Genomic DNA, 25,587 nt, shown 5'->3' with positions numbered 1-25,587 from the left:
ACATTTCTAATTTTGAAATTTAGTATTTAAAAATTCTATATTAAAATAAATGAAAAACTTTCAACATCGATGCATTTTGTAAGATGTAGACTCACAAGCATCAACCACACTAATTTGCCTTTTAGCTGATAATGATATAATAATAAAGGGTCCTATGTAGAAGAGCAAGTTTCTCATTCATTCCCGGATAATCCTAGACCCCCCCCCTCTTTTTTTTCAAAAAGATGTCTAGGACTTAATAGTTTACAAATGAGAAATTGCTTGAAGCTAAGTTCACTGTCTACAGCTAAGTTTACATGAAAGACAATCTCATAAAGTGATGAGGGTTTGAGGGTAGATCTTTCACTGTTTTCTTCATTAGGTTTCTTGGATTGTCCACCCTCTTCTCCCTATTCCTTGCATCCAAACAAATTAAAGAAAGAATGGGTGTGCGGTGGTTGCTGGAAGTTTCTTTGCTCAACTTAAGGCATTTTATATTTGGATGTTGAAATCACTGCCTGACCTTGGTTTACTGGCTTCAGTCCAGATCTCAGCAATTTCTCTTGCCAGAAGAGAGATTTTTTGATGGTGGCAGACACGGCTTATTTTACATTTTTGAAAATAAATAAAAATCCATTGCCGTTTCTTATTCCTCCTCTTTTACCTTTGTAATTGATCTTTTTGCACAACAGAACCACTGACGAGCATCCTGACCGGCAATAGGTGTTCTTAAATTTGCACTTGAATTGAGCACAGTAGAAGAATTTTACGCCACACCATTCTTTCTTCCTCTTTTGTCTCACTTAAACCTTCTCGCTTCTTCCCTCATCTTTGTCTCATCCACCTCTCCATCTCATTTTTGCCCTCCCCTTCGTCTCATTTTCGCCCTCCCCTTCGTCTCGTTCTCTCTCTTCCCCTTCGTCTCGTTCTCTCTCTTCCCCTTCGTCTCGTTCTCTCTCTTCCCCTTCGTCTCGTTCTCTCTCTTCCCCTTCGTCTCGCTCTCTCTCTTCCCCTTCGTCTCGCTCTCTCTCTTCCCCTTCGTCTCGCTCTCTCTCTTCCCCTTCGCTCTCTCTCTTCCCCTTCGTCTCGCTCTCTCTCTTCCCCTTCGTCTCGCTCTCTCTCTTCCCCTTCGTCTCGCTCTCTCTCTTCCCCTTCGTCTCGCTCTCTCTCTTCCCCTTCGTCTCGCTCTCTCTCTTCCCCTTCGTCTCGCTCTCTCTCTTCCCCTTCGTCTCGCTCTCTCTCTTCCCCTTCGTCTCGCTCTCTCTCTTCCCCTTCGTCTCGCTCTCTCTCTTCCCCTTCGTCTCGCTCTCTCTCTTCCCCTTCGTCTCGCTCTCTCTCTTCCCCTTCGTCTCGCTCTCTCTCTTCCCCTTCGTCTCGCTCTCTCTCTTCCCCTTCGTCTCGCTCTCTCTCTTCCCCTTCGTCTCGCTCTCTCTCTTCCCCTTCGTCTCGCTCTCTCTCTTCCCCTTCGTCTCGCTCTCTCTCTTCCCCTTCGTCTCGCTCTCTCTCTTCCCCTTCGTCTCGCTCTCTCTCTTCCCCTTCGTCTCGCTCTCTCTCTTCCCCTTCGTCTCGCTCTCTCTCTTCCCCTTCGTCTCGCTCTCTCTCTTCCCCTTCGTCTCGCTCTCTCTCTTCCCCTTCGTCTCGCTCTCTCTCTTCCCCTTCGTCTCGCTCTCTCTCTTCCCCTTCGTCTCGCTCTCTCTCTTCCCCTTCGTCTCGCTCTCTCTCTTCCCCTTCGTCTCGCTCTCTCTCTTCCCCTTCGTCTCGCTCTCTCTCTTCCCCTTCGTCTCGCTCTCTCTCTTCCCCTTCGTCTCGCTCTCTCTCTTCCCCTTCGTCTCGCTCTCTCTCTTCCCCTTCGTCTCGCTCTCTCTCTTCCCCTTCGTCTCGCTCTCTCTCTTCCCTTCGTCTCGCTCTCTCTCTTCCCCTTCGTCTCTCTCTCTCTCTCCCTTCGTCTCTCTCTCTCTCTCTCTCTCTCTCTCCCTTCGTCTCTCTCTCTCTCTCTCTCCCTTCGTCTCTCTCTCTCTCTCTCTCCCTTCGTCTCTCTCTCTCTCCCTTCGTCTCTCTCTCTCTCCCTTCGTCTCTCTCTCTCTCCCTTCGTCTCTCTCTCTCTCCCTTCGTCTCTCTCTCTCCCTTCGTCTCTCTCTCTCCCTTCGTCTCTCTCTCTCCCTTCGTCTCTCTCTCTCTCTCCCTTCGTCTCTCTCTCTCTCTCACCCTTCGTCTCTCTCTCTCTCTCACCCTTCGTCTCTCTCTCTGTCTCTCCCTTCGTCTCTCTCTCTCTCTCTCTCTCTCTCTCCCTTCGTCTCTCTCTCTCTCTCTCCCTTCGTCTCTCTCTCTCTCTCTCTCTCTCTCCCTTCGTCTCGCTCTCTCTCTCTCCCTTCGTCTCTCTCTCTCTCCCTTCGTCTCTCTCTCTCTCCCTTCGTCTCTCTCTCTCTCCCTTCATCTCTCTCTCTCTCCTTCGTCTCGCTCTCTCTCTCTCCCTTCGTCTCGCTCTCTCTCTCTCCCTTCGTCTCTCTCTCTCTCTCCCTTCGTCTCTCTCCCTTCGTCTCTCTCTCTCTCTCTCTCCCTTCGTCTCTCTCTCTCCCTTCGTCTCTCTCTCTCCCTTCGTCTCTCTCTCTCTCTCTCTCTCTCCCTTCGTCTCTCTCTCTCTTTCTCTCTCTCCCTTCGTCTCTCTCTCTCTCTCCGTCTCTCTCCCTTCGTCTCTCTCTCTCTCTCTCTCTCCTTCGTCTCTCTCTCTCTCCCTTCGTCTCTCTCTCTCTCCCTTCGTCTCTCTCTCTCTCTCCCTTCGTCTCTCTCTCTCTCTCCCTTCGTCTCTCTCTCTCTCTCCCTTCGTCTCTCTCTCTCTCTCCCTTCGTCTCTCTCTCTCTCTCTCTCCCTTCGTCTCTCTCTCTCTCTCTCTCCCTTCGTCTCTCTCTCTCTCTCTCCCTTCGTCTCTCTCTCTCTCTCTCCCTTCGTCTCTCTCTCTCTCTCTCTCCCTTCGTCTCTCTCTCTCTCTCCCTTCGTCTCTCTCTCTCTCCCTTCGTCTCTCTCTCTCTCCCTTCGTCTCTCTCTCTCTCTCTCTCTCCCTTCGTCTCTCTCTCTCTCTCTCCCTTCGTCTCTCTCTCTCTCTCTCCCTTCGTCTCTCTCTCTCTCCCTTCGTCTCTCTCTCCCTTCGTCTCTCTCTCTCTCTCTCCCTTCGTCTCTCTCTCTCTCTATCTCTCTCTCTCTCCCTTCGTCTCTCTCTCTCTCTCTCTCTCCCTTCGTCTCTCTCTCTCTCTCTCTCCCTTCGTCTCTCTCTCTCTCTCCCTTCGTCTCTCTCTCTCTCTCTCCCTTCGTCTCTCTCTCTCTCTCTCTCCCTTCGTCTCTCTCTCTCTCTCTCTCCCTTCGTCTCTCTCTCTCTCTCTCCCTTCGTCTCTCTCTCTCTCTCTCCCTTCGTCTCTCTCTCTCTCTCTCTCCCTTCGTCTCTCTCTCTCTCTCTCTCCCTTCGTCTCTCTCTCTCTCTCTCTCTCTCTCTCCCTTCGTCTCTCTCTCTCTCTCTCTCTCTCTCTCCCTTCGTCTCTCTCTCTCTCTCTCTCTCTCTCTCTCCCTTCGTCTCTCTCTCTCTCTCTCTCTCTCTCTCTCTCCCTTCGTCTCTCTCTCTCTCTCTCTCTCTCTCTCTCTCCCTTCGTCTCTCTCTCTCTCTCTCTCTCCCTTCGTCTCTCTCTCTCTCTCCCTTCGTCTCTCTCTCTCTCTCTCTCCCTTCGTCTCTCTCTCTCTCTCTCTCCCTTCGTCTCTCTCTCTCTCCCTTCGTCTCTCTCTCTCTCCCTTCGTCTCTCTCTCTCTCCCTTCGTCTCTCTCTCTCTCCCTTCGTCTCTCTCTCTCTCCCTTCGTCTCTCTCTCTCTCTCCCTTCGTCTCGCTCTCTCTTTCTCCCTTCGTCTCTCTCTCTCTCCCTTCGTCTCGCTCCCTCCCTTCGTCTCTCTCTCTCTCCCTTCGTCTCTCTCCCTTCGTCTCTCTCTCTCTCCCTTCGTCTCTCTCTCTCTCCCTTCGTCTCTCTCTCTCTCCCTTCGTCTCTCTCTCTCTCCCTTCGTCTCTCTCTCTCCCTTCGTCTCTCTCTCTCCCTTCGTCTCTCTCTCTCTCCCTTCGTCTCTCTCTCTCTCTCTCTCCCTTCGTCTCTCTCTCTCTCTCTCCCTTCGTCTCTCTCTCTCTCTCCCTTCGTCTCTCTCTCTCTCTCTCTCCCTTCGTCTCTCTCTCTCTCTCTCTCCCTTCGTCTCTCTCTCTCTCTCTCCCTTCGTCTCTCTCTCTCTCTCTCTCCCTTCGTCTCTCTCTCTCTCTCCCTTCGTCTCTCTCTCTCTCTCCCTTCGTCTCTCTCTCTCTCTCCCTTCGTCTCTCTCTCTCTCTCTCCCTTCGTCTCTCTCTCCCTTCGTCTCTCTCTCTCTCTCTCCCTTCGTCTCTCTCTCTCTCTCTCTCTCTCTCTCTCCCTTCGTCTCTCTCTCCTCTCTCTCTCTCTCTCCCTTCGTCTCTCTCTCTCTCTCTCTCTCTCTCTCTCTCCCTTCGTCTCTCTCTCTCTCCCTTCGTCTCTCTCTCTCTGTCTCTCCCTTCGTCTCTCTCTCTCTCTCTCTCCCTTCGTCTCTCTCTCTCTCTCTCTCTCTCTCTCTCTCTCCCTTCGTCTCTCTCTCTCTCTCTCTCCCTTCGTCTCTCTCTCTCTCTCCTTCGTCTCGCTCTCTCTTTCTCCCTTCGTCTCTCTCTCTCTCCCTTCGTCTCGCTCCCTCCCTTCGTCTCTCTCTCTCTCCCTTCGTCTCTCTCCCTTCGTCTCTCTCTCTCTCTCCCTTCGTCTCTCTCTCTCTCTCCCTTCGTCTCTTTCTCTCTCCCTTCGTCTCTCTCTCTCCCTTCGTCTCTCTCTCTCCCTTCGTCTCTCTCTCTCTCTCTCTCTCTCCCTTCGTCTCTCTCTCTCTCTCTCTCTCTCCCTTCGTCTCTCTCTCTCTCTCTCTCCCTTCGTCTCTCTCTCCCTTCGTCTCTCTCTCTCTCTCTCCCTTCGTCTCTCTCTCTCTCCCTTTCGTCTCTCTCTCTCTCTCTCCCCTTCGTCTCTCTCTCTCTCTCTCTCTCCCTTCGTCTCTCTCTCTCTCTCTCCCTTCGTCTCTCTCTCTCTCTCTCTCCCTTCGTCTCTCTCTCTCTCTCTCTCCCTTCGTCTCTCTCTCTCTCTCCCTTCGTCTCTCTCTCTCTCCCTTCGTCTCTCTCTCTCTCTCCCTTCGTCTCTCTCTCTCTCTCCCTTCGTCTCTCTCTCTCTCTCTCCCTTCGTCTCTCTCTCTCTCTCTCCCTTCGTCTCTCTCTCCCTTCGTCTCTCTCTCTCTCTCTCCCTTCGTCTCTCTCTCTCTCTCTCTCTCTCTCTCTCTCCCTTCGTCTCTCTCTCTCTCTCTCTCTCTCCCTTCGTCTCTCTCTCTCTCTCTCTCTCTCTCCCTTCGTCTCTCTCTCTCTCCCTTCGTCTCTCTCTCTCTCTCTCTCTCCCTTCGTCTCTCTCTCTCTCTCTCTCTCTTCGTCTCTCTCTCTCTCTCTCTCTCTCTCTCTCTCTCTCTCTCTCTCTTCGTCTCTCTCTCTCTCTCTCTCTCTCTCCCTTCGTCTCTCTCTCTCTCCCTTCGTCTCTCTCTCTCTCTCTCTCCCCCTTCGTCTCTCTCTCTCTCTCTCTCTCCCCCTTCGTCTCTCTCTCTCTCTCCCCCTTCGTCTCTCTCTCTTCGTTTCTCTCTCTCTCTCTCTCTCTCTCTTCGTTTCTCTCTCTCTCTCTCTCTCTTCGTTTCTCTCTCTCTCTCTCTCTCTTCGTTTCTCTCTCTCTCTCTCCCTTCGTCTCTCTCTCTCTCCCTTCGTCTCTCTCTCTCTCTCTCCCTTCGTCTCGTTCTCGCTCTCTCCTTCGTCTCGTTCTCGCTCTCTCCCTTCGTCTCGTTCTCGCTCTCTCTCAAGAGTATTAAAAACTATCAGTTTACCAACAAACACATGTACACATGTTATGGATTATGAGCTGAAGAATATGACCTGCCTTATTCAATACACTCCAATATTGGGTCTTTCCTGTAGCATTAAATATCTGTATATAGATAAATGTTTTCATGTTATAAGTTGAAATGAGATTATTGCTTAAAATAAGAAATGCACAAGTCATTCAAAATGCCAACTATTAAAATAAATAAACCCCAAACTGAATTACTTGGAGAAAAAAGATATCTTAAATTTTTAGTTGCGTTTCTGTCTGCAATGGAAGAATATTTTTCATTAAATTATTTACTTATCCATTTTTTGTCTATTTTGCTAGCTTTGTTATCTTTCCATCACGGTCAGTGATGTCTCACTGCTGCCGGAAATAGCGGATTTCCTTTTTTCAATGTGAATATTATTTTAGTCAACTGCAAATATCTGTTCTGACTCTAACCACAACGAAACATCTGTTTTATTTGTCTCTCAATGAATTTGATCTTCTCAGTTTGTTTTCCTTCAAATGGATATTTTTTTAGTCTAGTATCACCAACAATGCTGAACAATGTTATTAGATTTAAAAAAAAAAACTTGCTGCTCATTAATGATGAGCAGCAAGTTTTTTGATGAGCCTCATCATCACACATAACATGTGGTTAAGCCTCATCATCACACATAACATGTGGTTAAGCCTCATCATCACACATAACATGTGGTTAAGCCTCATCATCACACATAACATGTGGTTAAGCCTCATCATCACACATAACATGTGGTTAAAACTTGAAAACAAATATTTCTAAATTTTTTATCTTGTTGGAGACAAAAAATAAAAATGGGGTTCATTTTAAAAATATGAATTTAATGTAAAATTATCATCCAATTTTCGACCATAAAGCATAGAACAGAAGTAACATTTTTCTTTGTTTTGCATTTCAAAAATGGCTGCTATTTTGAAAATATGAACATGATTACTCATCTTGCCCTATGCTATGATGTCAAGGTGATCGATGATTTTGTCTTCAAGAAACATGATCATTTTGTTTTGTATTGTAAAGTGAGTTCCTACTCTAAAGTCGAGAATACATTATTTTCCTCAGGGTGTTGACCTATTGCACAAAAAAAAAAATCTTTTGTTAATCGTTGACAGGCTATAGTTGAAAACAAAGAAGCACTTCTTCCCCCACACACACACCTTTTAAAGCTGATCAAAGAAAAATAGACTTTTTAGTCCGTGGTGAGAAAGTTATAGCCGTTTTGGGTTAGAATGCGTGTTTTAAGCCAAACTGATGGCTGAATATGGTTAATTGTGTACTCTTTTTTTTCATTAAATAATAATCACTAACTGTGCATCGGGTTAGGCTACCATAATACTTGATTCGCTGCAACTTATAACAAAGGTCCATGCAAAATTTCAACCAGATTGTCGGAGTAGTTTCCGAGAAAAAGTAGAACGGACAGACCGATACATAGACATATAATATAAATAGCATCAAGTAAATGTTAATGTTTTTCAATGCAAGATCAATTTCACTCTCATAACCTTTTTATACTTTACATTTTTTTCCTTTTGTAAAAAAAAGTGTAAATTCTCTCATGATCTTTCAATTAGCAGGAAGATCCGACGTTAATCGGGATTGAATGAGATACTGTATGGTAATTTTTTTATTTTAAAAATATTTTATATTAAATTGTTTTGGGGCGAAGGTGAGGGAAGAATTTGCACTAATTAATTCGCTGGTTTTTGAATAAAAAATAATCTTCTTTTGGCACGTCCCGCGTTATACGGGGAATTAATTAGAATCTAAGATCTGAAACACATATTACTAGGTATGACATTAATTTTCAACACCCATAACAAAAAATACAAGTAAAAACTAATAAAATGAAATTAATTCATCATAATTTTTACTCTATAATGAAGAACGATCACGGTTTAAATCATATATAAACATTATTTTACACGCCATGAAACCGGCAAAATTTGATTTGAACATCTCAAATTGACAAAAAATAACAATGGCAGCAAATTATTTATAAATATAAGAAAAACAGCCAAACTGAAGATTAAAAATATAGGAATAAAAAAAAAACTTAGTACAAATATACATTATACCTTGTTAAAAATTTTGGTTCAATCATTAGTCAAATGTAATATAACCTTTGTCTTGAAATAATATGAACAAAACATATATAGATGTGTATCTCCAGAAATCATATCGCATTTAAACAGAGAACACCTAGAACAATTAACTTCCGGTTCGTATGGACGATCCTTAGTAACAAAATTTCCTTGTTGATAACAATTTATTAATTTTCAATATCGTAATTTGTACCCCCCCCATTTAAAAAAAAATATTTCTATTAAATTCCTCTTTATTCTAGGAAATTTTAATTTCAATTCCCTCTAAACTGTGCATTATTTAAAATTTAACTCATAACTCAATTGTTTCAGTTACTTGGTTTAGAAATTATATTGTTTGTTCTAACAATGAACAAACAATATAAGTTATTTGACGATTTTTGTTCGTGAGATGCATGCAATGATGAACAAATTGGTCTGCCATAAAAATTATGTTCCATTTCTAAATATATTTTTTAGTCATTGACGAAAAATAGCATAGATTTAAAAAAAAGATTTTTAAAAATTATTAGCAGTAAGATTGTCTGTTTATTATTTTACGACCAAATCTTCCACAAAAAAAAAAAAATGTAAATAATTTTTTTCGTAGCTCCTTTTTTTCTGAAAAATCGATAAAAATCGGCAGCGTTTATGACCTAAAATGAAATATATTTTATTTCATTATCCCAGTATATTTTAATATGTAAAAAAGAAAAAAGTGCCCCCCCCCCAAAAAAAATCCACTTCTGATAAGATCGCGTTGGAGGGGGTGCAAAAAATAAGAATTTTTTTTGTATATTATTTTATTTCAGTATATATATATATATATATATATATATATATATATATATATATATATATATATATATATATATATATAAAATTCAGCTTTTTTTGTTTTTTCAATAAGTCTGTAAAAAAAAAATTAACGAAATTAATCAATTAATTTAAAATCTGGTTATTTTTCATTGTTTACGTCAAAACGTAAAAATAAAATTGATTTCCATTTTCCCGTTTTCAGCTTTTTGCTGACTTTTTGAACATTCACCGGTTTTATGGAGAAAAAAAAATGAGTTTTTTTTTTGGCGGGGGGGTTATAATCGTAAGATTTCAAAAATTTCGATTAATCAATTTTATTTTACAAGTTTTTACTGTATCGAAAATTCCGCCTTTATTAGTGTCATACCTAAATATTACTATTTTTTTTTTTTTTAAATCTATAACTTTCAAACGATATTTTCTCTTTATGGATGTTGTTGCACGAACGCAGATCGCCATAATATTGATGAAAATGAAATATTTAGCGAAGTTGGGGAATATAGTTTCAAAATGGTTAAACTTATGAGGGTCTACCTCCAGAATCATTGTAGGAGTTTAACACACATGGGTTTAGATGGTGAGAAGAGAGGAGGGGAAGAAAGTTTTAAAAGCAAAAATGTGCTTATTCCTCTCGTCTCGTAGGAATGAAGTAAATACTAACATAAACGATTTCCATTTACACTTTCACTCTCGACGTGCTGTACTGCTGTACAGGTGCATCGCTTTATTAGTCTAAGGGACGCAACTCTTAATCACAAGGAGATTCTTTGCACAAAGCATCATCATCATCATGATGGCTTCTTTTATTGGTGTTCTCACATTTAGTTCTACCATTTCAATCGTGGTTGCTGCTGTTAACAAAATATCTTAAACGGATCTGATTTCAAGTAAATCACTCCTACAGCCATTATTTATCCTGGCTGATGGGTGGTGCTTTTCCAAATATCTTGTTTATTCAACCGTAGTTCTATCTATCCAGTGTTGCCCGGGACTTTTTTTTTAAAACTTAATTTTGGTTTTACCCTTTTTGTTATATTTAGCAAAGAATTATTTTGGAATAAAATTTTGAAAGTTTATTATTACAATAGGTTATTATTAAATTATTAATTGAACAAAATTGTTATATAACTAATTTAGTTAAGATTTAATGTCTATTTATAAAATTCGGCCCATAACTTAGAAATTCAATGTTTTAATGAGAATTTGCTAAGAATTTTAAAGTTAACTGACTTTCTTTTCAACCAATTTAAATGCTTTTAAGTTACTTTCAAATTTCGAAGAGCTACAAAAGTAATTCACTCATTCATTTTTTTTCTTTATTTACAAATTTACTTATGAATTAAATGAAATAGATACTGGTGGATTTAATATCAGTATGAATTTTTTTTTTTAACAGGATTTATAACATTTTTCTTTATTTTATTCTATTTTTTTTATTTCAATAAATAATATTAAATAATTAAAAAAAAATGAAGTCACATAGAAACGAGAACGCTAAGAAATGCTCACACCATTGTTTTATTATGATAGAGATTTGAATTTTTCTATTTTTGAATGATATTTAGTGTCCATTACTGAAAGTTGAAGATAACAGAAAGAAAACTCCTTGGGTGTCCTTTTAATAGTTGGATACTCTCTTTTTTTGTCTTTTTTTTTTTTTTTTTAGATTAAAAAAACTTTTTCTTGCTTATGTTTAAAAAGGTAAAAATAAGAAATAAACTTACTTGGTAGAAGTAGTTCATGTTTGTCTCTTTCAATGAACCAGAGGGAATACATGATGTGTCCAAATAATGTTTCTTTTTTGTTTTATTGTGTACAAATAATATTATCAATGTCGAGCTACTCAGAGGGAACATAAGAAGTTGGCTCTGGGTGCTTCTTCATTGCTGTAGGTAGAAAGGCTCTTAGCCTACTAAGTCATCAGAACATTGGATCAATCTTCTTGAAAAGAATAAACAAAAAACAAACAAAATTTAGATGGTGAAAAATGAAATAATTTTTAAATTAAAATAAATTCATCAAAAATTTAATCAGATTCACCTCTAGAACTAACACTTGATCATTTTGTGTTTGAATCTGAAAACATTTTCAGGAATTATTTGGATTGACTTTGAAAAATCTGTAAACTATATTTGATTTTAAATCACGTACACTCTATCGCAAGATAAACATGTTATTTCTTTTTCAGTGAAAACAATATCATTTTATGTTCCAGAATCTTGGAAATAAGGGTTGATTATTTGAAATTCTATTCTCATCTTGGTTATTTTCGGTGTTTCAACCTATTTCAGGGGTGCTTTTTTGAACTTGGGAATCTTTCTGTTGGACTAAGGAACACATACAAAATAAAGAGTTGAGTTCAAAATTCCATGTAGGTTTCTGGGTTTCCATGTTTGAAAAGATGCACCTAAAGAAAATAGTGAAAATAACACCACCATAATTTGTAATCGAACAATCTCAAAAGAATTCTCTTCCTATTTCTCAGCTTTCTAAATAGACATAACAAAGAAAGTAACAAATTATTTAAACTTATTACACAAGTTAAGGTTCTGTTATATTTATTATTAATAATAGTTTTGTTTTCACATATTTCTTTTTTAAGATTTTTGTTATTATTTTGATACTAAACTTTGAAATATTTGCTTTTCTGCAAAAACGTTTGAATTGACACATTTTTATGAATGTGAGTAATTGCCTACTTGAGTTTGCCACAAGCTTGTAGGTTACTTTTAAAATTTTGCAACTAGAAACCACATTCGTTTAATAACTTGCCATACGGACATTTGAATCGGTTGATGCCTCTTTAAACCAGCCACAGATTTGCAGTCATTGATAGAAAAATGGCCTTTACATTTTGAATGTTGCCTTGCTGATTTCTTATTGATTCATTTCTATTGTTGCATACTGAAGCTTCTTTAGAGTAGATATTTATCTTTCCAACATGTTTTTTTTTGTGGGAAAAGTTGAGTTCTCAAAAAGGGAAATCTGGATGGAGACAAAATAAAAAAAAATTCGCTTAGTTTAGGGAGACTTGTCTTCTGATTAAGAACAAAACAGATAACTACATTATCATTATTCTTAACTAGAAGGTTGAATAGCACTCGGTGTAAAAGCGAATGACTATTCAATACTTTAACTTTTAATGGATCCATTAATAAAAAAAAAATTTTAACCATCATTTGACTTTGAAGAAGCTTTGGAATGAAACAAGAAATTAGAAATGATTCGGTATAATGTCTTTCATATTTTTTTAACTTATCGTTTTTATTCTTGTATGCTTTTTTGTCATTGTGTTTTCCCCTTCATTTCTGTTAATCTTATCCATAATTGTATTAGTACAATGGTTGTAAATCATTTTGTCTAGATTTTTTTTTACTACCAAAATTTTTAATAATTTTTTTTTTTTTTCTCCAAATAATCAAATTTTTGGAACAGGTGCTCCAATAATCATAAACACTTAGATTATCAGTACATTTTGATGAAAAAAACTATTTACTTTATATTGATTTAAATTTGAAATTTTATTCGATATATGATATTACAGGCATCAGTCATGTTGCTTGCTCGTGTATAAGATCACAACAGCACAAAATAAAGGGTTACTATTTTAAATATTTGAGTGTATTGTGAACCTAATTTTAGGACTTTCTAATTTGGGAAATTATATAATATTGGAAATGAGAAAGTTTTTGTATTTTCATAGAATTTTACTAATATATATTTTAACAATATTGGTGAAAATATATATTCACACAATGGCCAATCAGCAAAATAGTGAGAGTTTTGGTGCCTCTGCAGTCTAATACTATTTGAAGTAACATTTAAGATTTAAATGAATATAAACTATTTGAGTGATATGCATGCTACAAGTTTATGTATCTGCAAATACACACACCATACATGAGATCATTTAAAAGGAAAAAGCTTTTTTTTTCTTCATTTATTTGTTATTTTAAGGAAGCACTTATTTTTGTTTTCTTTGCTTAATGATATTGTTATTTTTTTTTTTTTTTTTTTTTAGATATACAAAATAAATTGCATTTTTTATAATTTTATTGGATTGGATTTCCTGAGTTTGTTGTTGATTTATGCAATTTTAAACCTTTTAAAATAAAATGATCCAAGTCGAGGTGATACATTGATCTGAACTTGACAGAGTGGTGATTAATCATCTACAAAAATGTTTTCAGTAGTTTTTTTCTCTCACTTCAGTTTCATATTAAATAAAAAATAATGTGAAGGTTCTCTATAGCCAAATAATGTGAAGGTTCTCTTTATAAACTCTTTTTTTTTTTTTGTTTTTTTTCTTTTTGATAAAAATGTGCACACATATTTAAAAACTTTGATACAATTCCTAGTGAATTATGCAGCAGAATAAATAATCTCCAAAAAGTTAAAAGAAAATCAGATAACCAACAGATTTGTAACTCATATAAAAGCTACAATATTAAAAATATCTATTGTTAGAGATTAAATTTACTGTGTTAAACACGTTATAAGTTAAATGATTGGTCATAAATTTATACTTGTAGATCATTGTAGCATTTAAAGAATAAAATGTGATTTCCTTCCAGAAAATACTTTGTCAGGGTGCAAAATATTTTTTATATATGCACCATCTTTAAGGGAAGGGATACATAACTCTCTATTTATCCACACAGAGTTACTTTCCCCTAACTGTAATAACAAAAACCAATATTTTTGAGGAAAAAAAAAAGGCAACAGATTGCATATATACATTACTAGGCAATATAGGGTAGACAGAGCTGGTATCTATTACTAATCGAGAGTTTGTGTCTGTCGGTGGAAGCTGCACTTTGAAAAACTGCTGAACCTTGTATCACCATTCCAACACTTCTCTCACAGCGACACTGCCATCCCCACCTATGATGCCAACTGTGACCCAAAAACCAAAGATGAGATCAAAGAAGTAATAAAAAGGCTGATGTGGATGGAGTTCCTGCAGGAATATACAATTACTGTCTGATCTCAAAGCAAGGTGGTTATATCAAATATACTGTTGCATTTTGGTGCTCAGAAAAAAATCCCTAGGACTGAAGTAACACAATTTTCCTCCTTTTCTACAAAATAGTTGATTGGTTTATATGCAACAACTAGCAACTATGGTGCAATAAATCTGATGTTGCGTCAAAAATCTTTTTCCATTAGCCTCCTACTGTGTTTTTAAACCTAATCAAACCAATCCAGCTTTGGATTAGTTGGAGCTGCACTGATTAGATTTATTCACTCAGGATCATTTTTAGAATAGCATTTGTCCTATCAGCAGGCAACTGTGTGTTTCATTGACTTTGCTGCAGCATTTGACTCTTTTGATTGCAAAAATTGCCAAAATTCCAATATCTCTCTCTCACACACACACACACACACACACACACACACACACACACACACACACAATCATTCCATTGTTAAAATAAATGAATTGATTATAGTTGAAGACCTGAAAACTCCTTTCCCATGATGAAATTAAAGAAGTAATAAAAAGGCTAAAGAAAAATAAATCAGCTGACAAGGATGGATTTGCTGCAGAAATATACAATTGCTGTCTTATCTCATGGCGAGGTGGTTACATCAAATATACTGTTACATTTTGGTGCTCAGAAAAAAAAAATCCCCAGGACTGGAGTAATGCAATTTTCCTCCTTTTCTACAAAATAGTTGATTGGTGTATAGGCAGCAACTAGTAATTATGGTGCAATAAATCTGATGTTGCATCAAAAATCTTGTTACAATGTTTTCAAACATAAGGATCTTTGAACCCGATCAAACCAATCCAGCTTTGGATTAGTCAGAGCTGCACTGATTAGATTTATTCACTCAGGATCATTTTTAGAATAGCATTTGTCCTATCAGCAGGCAACTGTGTGTTTCATTGACTTTATTGCAGCATTCGACTCTTTTGATTGCAAGAATTGCCAAAATTCCAATCGTACACACAGACGATCATTCCATTTTTAAAATAAATGAATTGATCATAGTTGAAGATGACCTGAAAACTCCTTTTGCATTATTACACTTGATCCTTACCTTTGAATATTGTTTAGTCGGAGCATCAAGTACCATTAAATTTTTTTTTTTTTTTTTAATTCTTGTTTAGTATGATTTGACCCAAAGGAAGAATAATTATCTACCAGTCAACCTATATCTTCCCCTCCACTTAAAATGCCCCCAAATGATAAAAAAATAATAACAATGCTTTGTTTTCATTTGCAAAACAAGAATCACTTAAGAGATTTCTAGACATAAAATCCATGCATTAAAGAAGAAAGATGACCATTTTTGGTTTATTAAGTGCTAATATACAATTGTCTTTCAGTGGACACCTTTTTGCAAGAAGTCAAGGAAGGCATGCCCCTCAAAGACCAATTAAGCATCCTTTTGGATCGGATGGATATGACTAATAATATACCTCATGGAGGTAAGCATACTCACATCTGCCTCTTATTCCATTTCATTTATATAACTACTTGCAAACCTTATTTTCAGTTGTTCATATTAAATATCGTTTGTTGGTAATTAAGAAAGAAACGCATTTTGTTTTTATCAACTCCTTATTCTTTCATCCATCTTTCCACATTTGAATACAACACTTAAATATCCTAATTAATATAGAGGTTACCAAGGCAGATGATAGTAAATACAGCTATCTGAACCTTAAAGGTGTTGATATGTTCAAAATTTCATCATATTATCTTAAAATGATCTGAAGATACTGCGTTTTAAATATGAGTAATTATGTAAATTGGGCAAAATTTCTGTGATTTTTGGTTAAAAATTTATTTGAATAAAACTGACTTTGGACAAACTATGCTGTGAACAGTGTGTTATTCTTCAATATTTTAAATCGTCATGACTACAGTTTTAATGGTTCCAATTTTAAGAAACTAAAGACCATATTTCTTTATCATTTATGCTCTTTTAAATAATGCTCGATTTGAGTTTCTTATATGCAAAGCAAACAATGATATGGCATTGCTAATATTAATCTTTGGTGATTAACATTGTATTTTATTTTTTTGTAAACCATAATAGTATTGAAATAATTTATTGGAAACCATAATAGTATTGAAATAATTTATTGGAAACCATATTAGTATTGAAATAATTTATTGGAAACCATATTAGTATTGAAATAATTTATTGGAAACCATATTAGTATTGAAATAATTTATTGGAAACCATATTAGTATTGAAATAATTTATTGGAAACCATATTAGTATTGAAATAATTTATTGGAAACCATAATAGTCTTGAAATAATTTATTGGAAACCATAATAGTATTGAAATAATTTATTGGAAACCATAATAGTATTGAAATAATTTATTGGAAACCATAATAGTATTGAAATAATTTATTGGAAACCATAATAGTATTGAAATAATTTATTGGAAACCACAATAGTATTGAAATAATTTATTGGAAACCACAATAGTATTGAAATAATTTATTGTAAACCACAATAGTATTGAAATAATTTATTGGAAACCATATTAGTATTGAACTAATTTATTGGAAACCATATTAGTATTGAACTAATTTATTGGAAACCATATTAGTATTGAACTAATTTATTGGAAACCATATTAGTATTGAAATAATTTATTGGAAACCATATTAGTATTGAAATAATTTATTGGAAACCATAATAGTGAAAAATAATTTATTGGAAACCATAATAATATTGAAATAATGTATTGGAAATCATATTAGTATTGAAATAATTTATTGGAAACCACAATATTATTGAAATAATTTATTGGAAACCATATTTGTATTGAAATAATATATTGGAAACCACAATAGTATAGAAATAATTGGAAACTATAATAGTATTGAAATAATATATTGGAAACCATATTAGTATTAAAATATTTTATTGGAAACCATAATAGTATTGAAATAATTTATTGGAAACAATAATAGTATTGAAATAATTTATTGAAAACAATAATAGTATTGAAATAATTTATTGTAAACCACAATGGCATTGAAATAATTTATTGGAAACCATATTTGTATTGAAATAATGTATTGGAAACCACAATAGTATAGAAATAATTTATTGGAAATCATAATAGTATTGAAATAATATATTGGAAACCCTAATATTATTGAAATAATATATTGGAAACCATAATAGTATTGAAATAATATATTGGAAACCATAATAGTATTGAAATAATTTATTGGAAATCATATTAGTATTGAAATAATTTATTGGAAACCATAATAGTATTGAAATAATTTATTGGAAATCATATTAGTATTGAAAAAATTTATTGGAAATCATATTAGTATTGAAATAATGTATTGGAAACCACAATGGTATTAAAATAATTTATTGGAAATCATAATAGTATTGAAATAATTTATTGGAAATCATATTAGTATTGAAATAATTACATGGAAATCATATTGGTATTGAAATAATTTATTGGAAATCATATTAGTATTGAAATAATTTACTGGAAACACCAATGGTATTGATATAATGTATTGGAAATCATAATAGTATTGAAGTAATTTATTGGAAATAATAATACTGTTGAAATAATGTATTGGAAACCATATTTGTATTGAACTATTTTATTGGAAACCATAATAGTATTGAAATAATTTATTGGAAATCATATTAGTATTGAAATAATTTATTTGAAAACATATTAGTATGGAAACAATATATTGGAAACCATATTAGTATTGAAATAATTTATTGGAAACAATAATAGTATTGAAATAATTTATTGGAAACCATATTAGTATTGAAATATTTTATTGGAAACCATATTAGTATTGAAATATGTTATTGGAAACCATAATAGTATGGAATCATTTTCTTGGAAACAATAATAGTATTGAAATAATTTATTGGAAACAATAATAGTATTGAAATAATTTATTGGAAACCATATTAGTATTGAAATAATTTATTGAAAACCATATTAATATTGAAATGATTTATTGGAAATCATAATAGTATTAAAACAATATATTAGGAATCATATTAGTATTGAAATAATTGATTGGAAACCATAATAGTATTGAAATAATGTATTGGAAATCACAATAGTATTGAAATAATTTATTGGAAACCATATTAGTATTGAAATAATTTATTGAAAATCACCATAGTATTGAACTAATTTATTGGAATCCATATTAGTATTGAAATAATTTATTGGAAATCATACTAGTATTGAAATAATTTATTGGAAATCATACTAGTACTGAAATAATTTATTGGAAACCATATTAATATTGAAATAATTTATTGGAAACCATATTAGTATTGAAATAATTTATTGGAAACCATATTACTATTGAAATAATTTATTGGAAATGATAATAGTATTGAAATAATTTATTGGAAACCATATTAGTATTGAAATAATTTATTGGAAACCATATTAGTATTGAAATAATTTATTGGAAACCATATTAGTATTGAAATAATTATTTGGAAACCATATTAGTATCGAAATAATTTATTGGAAACCATAATAGTCTTGAAATAATTTATTGGAAACCATAATAGTATTGAAATAATTTATTGGAAACCATAATAGTATTGAAATAATTTATTGGAAACCATATTAGTATTGAAATAATTTATTGGAAATCATATTAGTATTGAAATAATTTATTGGAAACCATAATAGTATTGAAATAATTTATTGGAAACCACAATAGTATTGAAATAATTTATTGGAAACCACAATAGTATTGAAATAATTTATTGTAAACCACAATAGTATTGAAATAATTTATTGGAAACCATATTAGTATTGAACTAATTTATTGGAAACCATATTAGTATTGAACAAATTTATTGGAAACCATATTAGTATTGAACTAATTTATTGGAAACCATATTAGTATTGAAATAATTTATTGGAAACCATAATAGTATTGAAATAATTTATTGGAAACCATATTAGTATTGAACTAATTTATTGGAAACCATATTAGTATTGAAATAATTTATTGGAAACCATAATAGTATTGAAATAATTTATTGGAAACCATATTAGTATTGAAATAATTTATTGGAAACCACAATAGTATTGAAATAATTTATTGGAAACCATATTAGTATTGAAATAATTTATTGGAAACCATAATAGTGAAAAATAATTTATTGGAAACCATAATAATATTGAAATAATGTATTGGAAATCATATTAGTATTGAAATAATTTATTGGAAACCACAATATTATTGAAATAATTTATTGGAAACCATATTTGTATTGAAATAATATATTGGAAACCACAATAGTATAGAAATAATTGGAAACTATAATAGTATTGAAATAATATATTGGAAACCATATTAGTATTAAAATATTTTATTGGAAACCATAATAGTATTGAAATAATTTATTGGAAACAATAATAGTATTGAAATAATTTATTGAAAACAATAATAGTATTGAAATAATTTATTGTAAACCACAATGGCATTGAAATAATTTATTGGAAACCATATTTGTATTGAAATAATGTATTGGAAACCACAATAGTATAGAAATAATTTATTGGAAATCATAATAGTATTGAAATAATATATTGGAAACCCTAATATTATTGAAATAATATATTGGAAACCATAATAGTATTGAAATAATATATTGGAAACCATAATAGTATTGAAATAATTTATTGGAAATCATATTAGTATTGACATAATTCATTGGAAACCACAATAGTATTGAAATAATTTATTGGAAACCATAATAGTATTGAAATAATTTATTGGAAATCATATTAGTATTGAAAAAATTTATTGGAAATCATATTAGTATTGAAATAATGTATTGGAAACCACAATGGTATTAAAATAATTTATTGGAAATCATAATAGTATTGAAATAATTTATTGGAAATCATATTAGTATTGAAATAATTACATGGAAATCATATTGGTATTGAAATAATTTATTGGAAATCATATTAGTATTGAAATAATTTACTGGAAACAACAATGGTATTGATATAATGTATTGGAAATCATAATAGTATTGAAGTAATTTATTGGAAATAATAATACTATTGAAATAATTTATTGGAAACCATATTTGTATTGAACTATTTTATTGGAAACCATAATAGTATTGAAATAATTTATTGGAAATCATATTAGTATTGAAATAATTTATTTGAAAACATATTAGTATGGAAACAATATATTGGAAACCATATTAGTATTGAAATAATTTATTGGAAACAATAATAGTATTGAAATAATTTATTGGAAACCATATTAGTATTGAAATAATTTATTTGAAAACATATTAGTATGGAAACAATATATTGGAAACCATATTAGTATTGAAATAATTTATTGAAAACCATATTAATATTGAAATGATTTATTGGAAATCATAATAGTATTAAAACAATATATTAGGAATCATATTAGTATTGAAATAATTGATTGGAAACCATAATAGTATTGAAATAATGTATTGGAAATCACAATAGTATTGAAATAATTTATTGGAAACCATATTAGTATTGAAATAATTTATTGGAAACCATATTAGTATTGAAATAATTTATTGAAAATCACCATAGTATTGAACTAATTTATTGGAATCCATATTAGTATTGAAATAATTTATTGGAAATCATACTAGTATTGAAATAATTTATTGGAAATCATACTAGTACTGAAATAATTTATTGGAAACCATGTTAATATTGAAATAATTTATTGGAAACCATATTAGTATTGAAATAATTTATTGGAAACCATATTAGTATTGAAATAATTTATTGGAAATGATAATAGTATTGAAATAATTTATTGGAAACCACAATAGTATTGAAATAATTTTTTGGAAACCATATTAGTATTGAAATAATTTATTAGAAATCATAATAGTATTGACATAATTTATTGGAAATCATATTAGTATTGAAATAATTCATTGGAAACCACAATAGTATTGAAATAATCTATTGAAATAATTTAGTGGAAATAATATTAGTATTGAAATAATTTATTGGAAATCATAATAGTATTGAAATAATGTATTGGAAATCATATTAGTATTGAAATAATTCATTGGAAATCATATTGGTATTGAAATAATTTATTGGAAATCATATTAGTATTGAAATAATTACATGGAAATCATATTGGTATTGAAATAATTTATTGGAAATCATATTAGTATTGAAATAATTTACTGGAAACAACAATGGTATTGATATAATGTATTGGAAATCATAATAGTATTGAAATAATTTATTGGAAATCATAATTGTATTGAAATAATTTATTGGAAATCAGAATAGTATGGAAATAATTTATTGGAAATCATAATACTATTGAAATAATTTATTGGAAACCATGTTAGTATTGAACTATTTTATTGGAAACCATAATAGTATTGAAATAATTTATTGGAAATCATATTAGTATTGAAATAATTTATTGGAAATTATATTAGTATTGAAATAATTTATTGGAAACCAGAATGGTATTGAAATAATCTATTGGAAATATTAATAGTATTGAAATAATTTATTGGAAACCACAAGAGTATTGAAATAATTTATTGGAAACCACAAGAGTATTGAAATAATTTATTGGAAATCACAAAAGTATTGAAATAATCAATTGGAAATCATAAAAGTGTTGAAATAATTTATTGGAAACCATATTAGTATTGAAATAATTTATTGGAAACCATATTAGTATTGAAATAATTTATCGAAAATCATAATAGTATTGAAATAATTTATTGGAAACCACAATGGTATTGAAATAGTTTATTGGAAACCACAATGGTATTGAAATAATTTATTGGAAATCATATTAGTTTTTAAATAATTTATTGGAAATCATATTAGTATTGAAATAATTTATTGGAAATCATATTAGTATTGAAATAATTTATTGGACACCACAATGGTATTGAAATAATTTATTGGAAACCACAATCGTATTGAAATAATTCATTGGAAACCACAATAGTATTGAAATAATTTATTGGAAACCATATTAGTATTGAAATATTTTATTGGAAACGATAATAGTATTGAAATAATTTGTTGGAAACCACAATAGTATTGAAATAATTTATTTGAAACCACAATAGTATTGAAATAATTTATTGGAAACCACAATAGTTTTGAAATAATTTATTGAAAACCATATTAGTATTGAAATAATTTACTGGAAACCACAATAGTATTGAAATAATTTATTGGAAACCATATTAGTATTGAAATATTTTATTGGAAACCATAATAGTATTGAAATAATTTATTGGAAACCATAATAGTATTGAAATAATTTATTGAAAACCATAATAGTATTGAAATAATTTATTATAACCCATATTAGTATTGAAATATTTCATTGGAAACCATATTAGTATTGAAACATTTTATTGGAAACAATAATAGTATTGAAATAATTTATTGAAAACCACAATAGTATTGAAATAATTGATTGGAAATCATATTAGTATGAAATAATTTATTGGAAATCATATTAGTATTGAAATAATTTATTGGAAACCATAATAGTATTGAAATAATTTATTGTGAACCATAATAGTATTGAAATAATTTATTGGAAACCACAATAGTATTTAAATAATTTATTGGACACAACAATAGTATTGAAATAATTAAAGTAAAATCATATTAGTTTTTAAATAATTTATTGGAAACCACAATGGTATTGAAATAATTTATTGGAAACCACAATGGTATTGAAATAATTTATTGGAAACCACAATGGTATTGAAATAATTTATTGGAAACCACAATGGTATTGAAATAATTGATTGGAAACCACAATGGTATTGACATAATTTATTGGAAACCACAATGGTATTGAAATAATTTATTGGAAATCATTTTGGTATTGAAATAATTTATTGGAAATCACAATAGTATTGAAATAATTCATTGGAAACCACAATAGTATTGCAATAATTTATCGGAAATCACAATAGTATTGAAATAATTTATTGGAAACCACAATAGTATTGAAATAATTTATTGGAAACCACAATAGTATTGAAATAATTTATTGGAAACCACAATAGTATTGAAATAATTTATTGGAAACCATAATCGTATTGAAATAATTTATCGGAAACCATAATAGTATTGAAATAATTTATTGGAAACCACAATAGTATTGAAATAATTTATTGGAAACCATAATCGTATTGAAATAATTTATTGGAAACCACAATAGTATTGAAATAATTGATTGGAAACCACAATAGTATTGAAATAATTGATTGGAAACCACAATAGTATTGAAATAATTTATTGGAAACCACAATAGTATTAAAATAGTTTATTGGAAACCACAATAGTATTGAAATAATTTATTGGAAACCACAATAGTATTGAAATAATTTATTGGAAACCACAATAGTTTTGAAATAATTTATTGGAAACCATATTAGTATTGAAATAATTTATTGGAAACCATATTAGTATTGAAATAATTAATTGGAAACCATATTAGTATTGAAATAATTTATTGGAAACAATAATAGTATTGAAATAATTTATTGGAAACCATATTAGTATTGAAATAATTTATTGGAAACCATATTAGTATTGAAATAATTTATTGGAAACAATAATAGTATTGAAATAATTTATTGGAAACAATAATAGTATTGAAATAATTTATTGGAAACCATATTAGTATTGAAATAATTTATTGGAAACCATATTAGTATTGAAATAATTTATTGGAAACAATAATAGTATTGAAATAATTTATTGAAAACAATAATAGTATTGAAATAATTTATTGGAAACAATAATAGTATTGAAATAATTTATTGGAAACAATAATAGTATTGAAATAATTTATTGGAAACAATAATAGTATTGAAATAATTTATTGGAAACAATAATAGTATTGAAATAATTTATTGAAAACAATAATAGTATTGAAATAATTTATTGGAAACAATAATAGTATTGAAATAATTTATTGGAAACAATAATAGTATTGAAATAATTTATTGGAAACCATATTAGTATTGAAATAATTTATTGGAAACAATAATAGTATTGAAATAATTTATTGGAAACTATATTAGTATTGAAATAATTTATTGGAAACCATATTAGTATTGAAATAATTTATTGGAAACCATATTAGTATTGAAATAATTTATTGGAAACAATAATAGTATTGAAATAATTTATTGGAAACAATAATAGTATTGAAATAATTTATTGAAAACAATAATAGTATTGAAATAATTTATTGGAAACAATAATAGTATTGAAATAATTTATTGGAAACAATAATAGTATTGAAATAATTTATTGGAAACAATAATAGTATTGAAATAATGTATTGGAAACCATATTAGTATTGAAATAATTTATTGAAAACAATAATAGTATTGAAATAATTAATTGGAAACCATATTAGTATTGAAATAATTTATTGGAAACAATAATAGTATTGAAATAATTTATTGGAAACAATAATAGTATTGAAATAATTTATTGGAAACAATAATAGTATTGAAATAATTTATTAGAAATCATAATAGTATTGACATAATTTATTGGAAATCATATTAGTATTGAAATAATTCATTGGAAACCACAATAGTATTGAAATAATCTATTGGAAACCATATTAGTATTGAAATAATTTATTGGAAATCATATTAGTATTGAAATAATTTATTGGAAATCATATTAGTATTGAAATAATTTATTGGAAACCACAATGGTATTGAAATAATCTATTGGAAATATTAATAGTATTGAAATAATTTATTGGAAACCACAAGAGTATTGAAATAATCTATTGGAAACCACAAGAGTATTGAAATAATTTATTGGAAACCACAAGAGTATTGAAATTATTTATTGGAAATCACAATAGTATTGAAATAATCTATTGGAAATCACAATAGTATTGAAATAATCTATTGGAAATCATAAAAGTGTTGAAATAATTGATTGGAAACCATATTAGTATTGAAATAATTTATTGGAAACAATATTAGTATTGAAATAATTTATCGAAAATTATAATAGTATTGAAATAATTTATTGGAAACCATATTTGTATTGAAATAGGTTATTGGAAATCACAATGGTATTGAAATAGTTTATTGGAAACCACAATGGTATTGAAATAATTTATTGGAAATCATATTAGTTTTTAAATAATTTATTGGAAATCATATTAGTATTGAAATAATTTATTGGAAATCATATTAGTATTGAAATAATTTATTGGACACCACAATGGTATTGAAATAATTTATTGGAAACCACAATGGTATTGAAATAGTTTATTGGAAACCACAATGGTATTGAAATAATTTATTGGAAATCATATTAGTATTGAAATAATTCATTGGAAACCACAATAGTATTGAAATAATTTATTGGAAACCATATTAGTATTGAAATATTTTATTGGAAACCATAATAGTATTGAAATAATTTATTGGAAACCATAATAGTATTGAAATAATTTATTGGAAACCATATTAGTATTGAAATAATTTATTTGAAAACATATTAGTATGGAAACAATATATTGGAAACCATATTAGTATTGAAATAATTTATTGAAAACCATATTAATATTGAAATGATTTATTGGAAATCATAATAGTATTAAAACAATATATTAGGAATCATATTAGTATTGAAATAATTGATTGGAAACCATAATAGTATTGAAATAATGTATTGGAAATCACAATAGT

At 30.9% G+C, this 25,587-nt stretch overlaps 1 protein-coding gene across 4 annotated transcripts in view; it reads left to right on the top strand.

Annotated features, from left to right (window-relative positions):
* LOC145276916 (peregrin-like) overlaps positions 1 to 25,587 on the top strand; it is a 334,772-nt gene that overhangs the window by 255,914 nt on the left and 53,271 nt on the right. For all 4 annotated transcript variants that reach the window (XM_080128682.1, XM_080128599.1, XM_080128512.1 and 1 more), the window contains one exon: positions 15,166 to 15,267. In XM_080128682.1, the coding sequence (XP_079984808.1) occupies positions 15,166 to 15,267 (102 nt within the window). The remainder of the gene's footprint in view (positions 1 to 15,165; positions 15,268 to 25,587) is intronic.

The sequence above is a fragment of the Euprymna scolopes genome, chromosome 1 (genome assembly GCF_053919585.1).
Source record: "Euprymna scolopes isolate OS-2025 chromosome 1, ASM5391958v1, whole genome shotgun sequence".
NCBI lineage: Eukaryota > Metazoa > Mollusca > Cephalopoda > Sepiida > Sepiolidae > Euprymna > Euprymna scolopes.
This window is presented reverse-complemented; position numbering and strand designations above follow the sequence as displayed.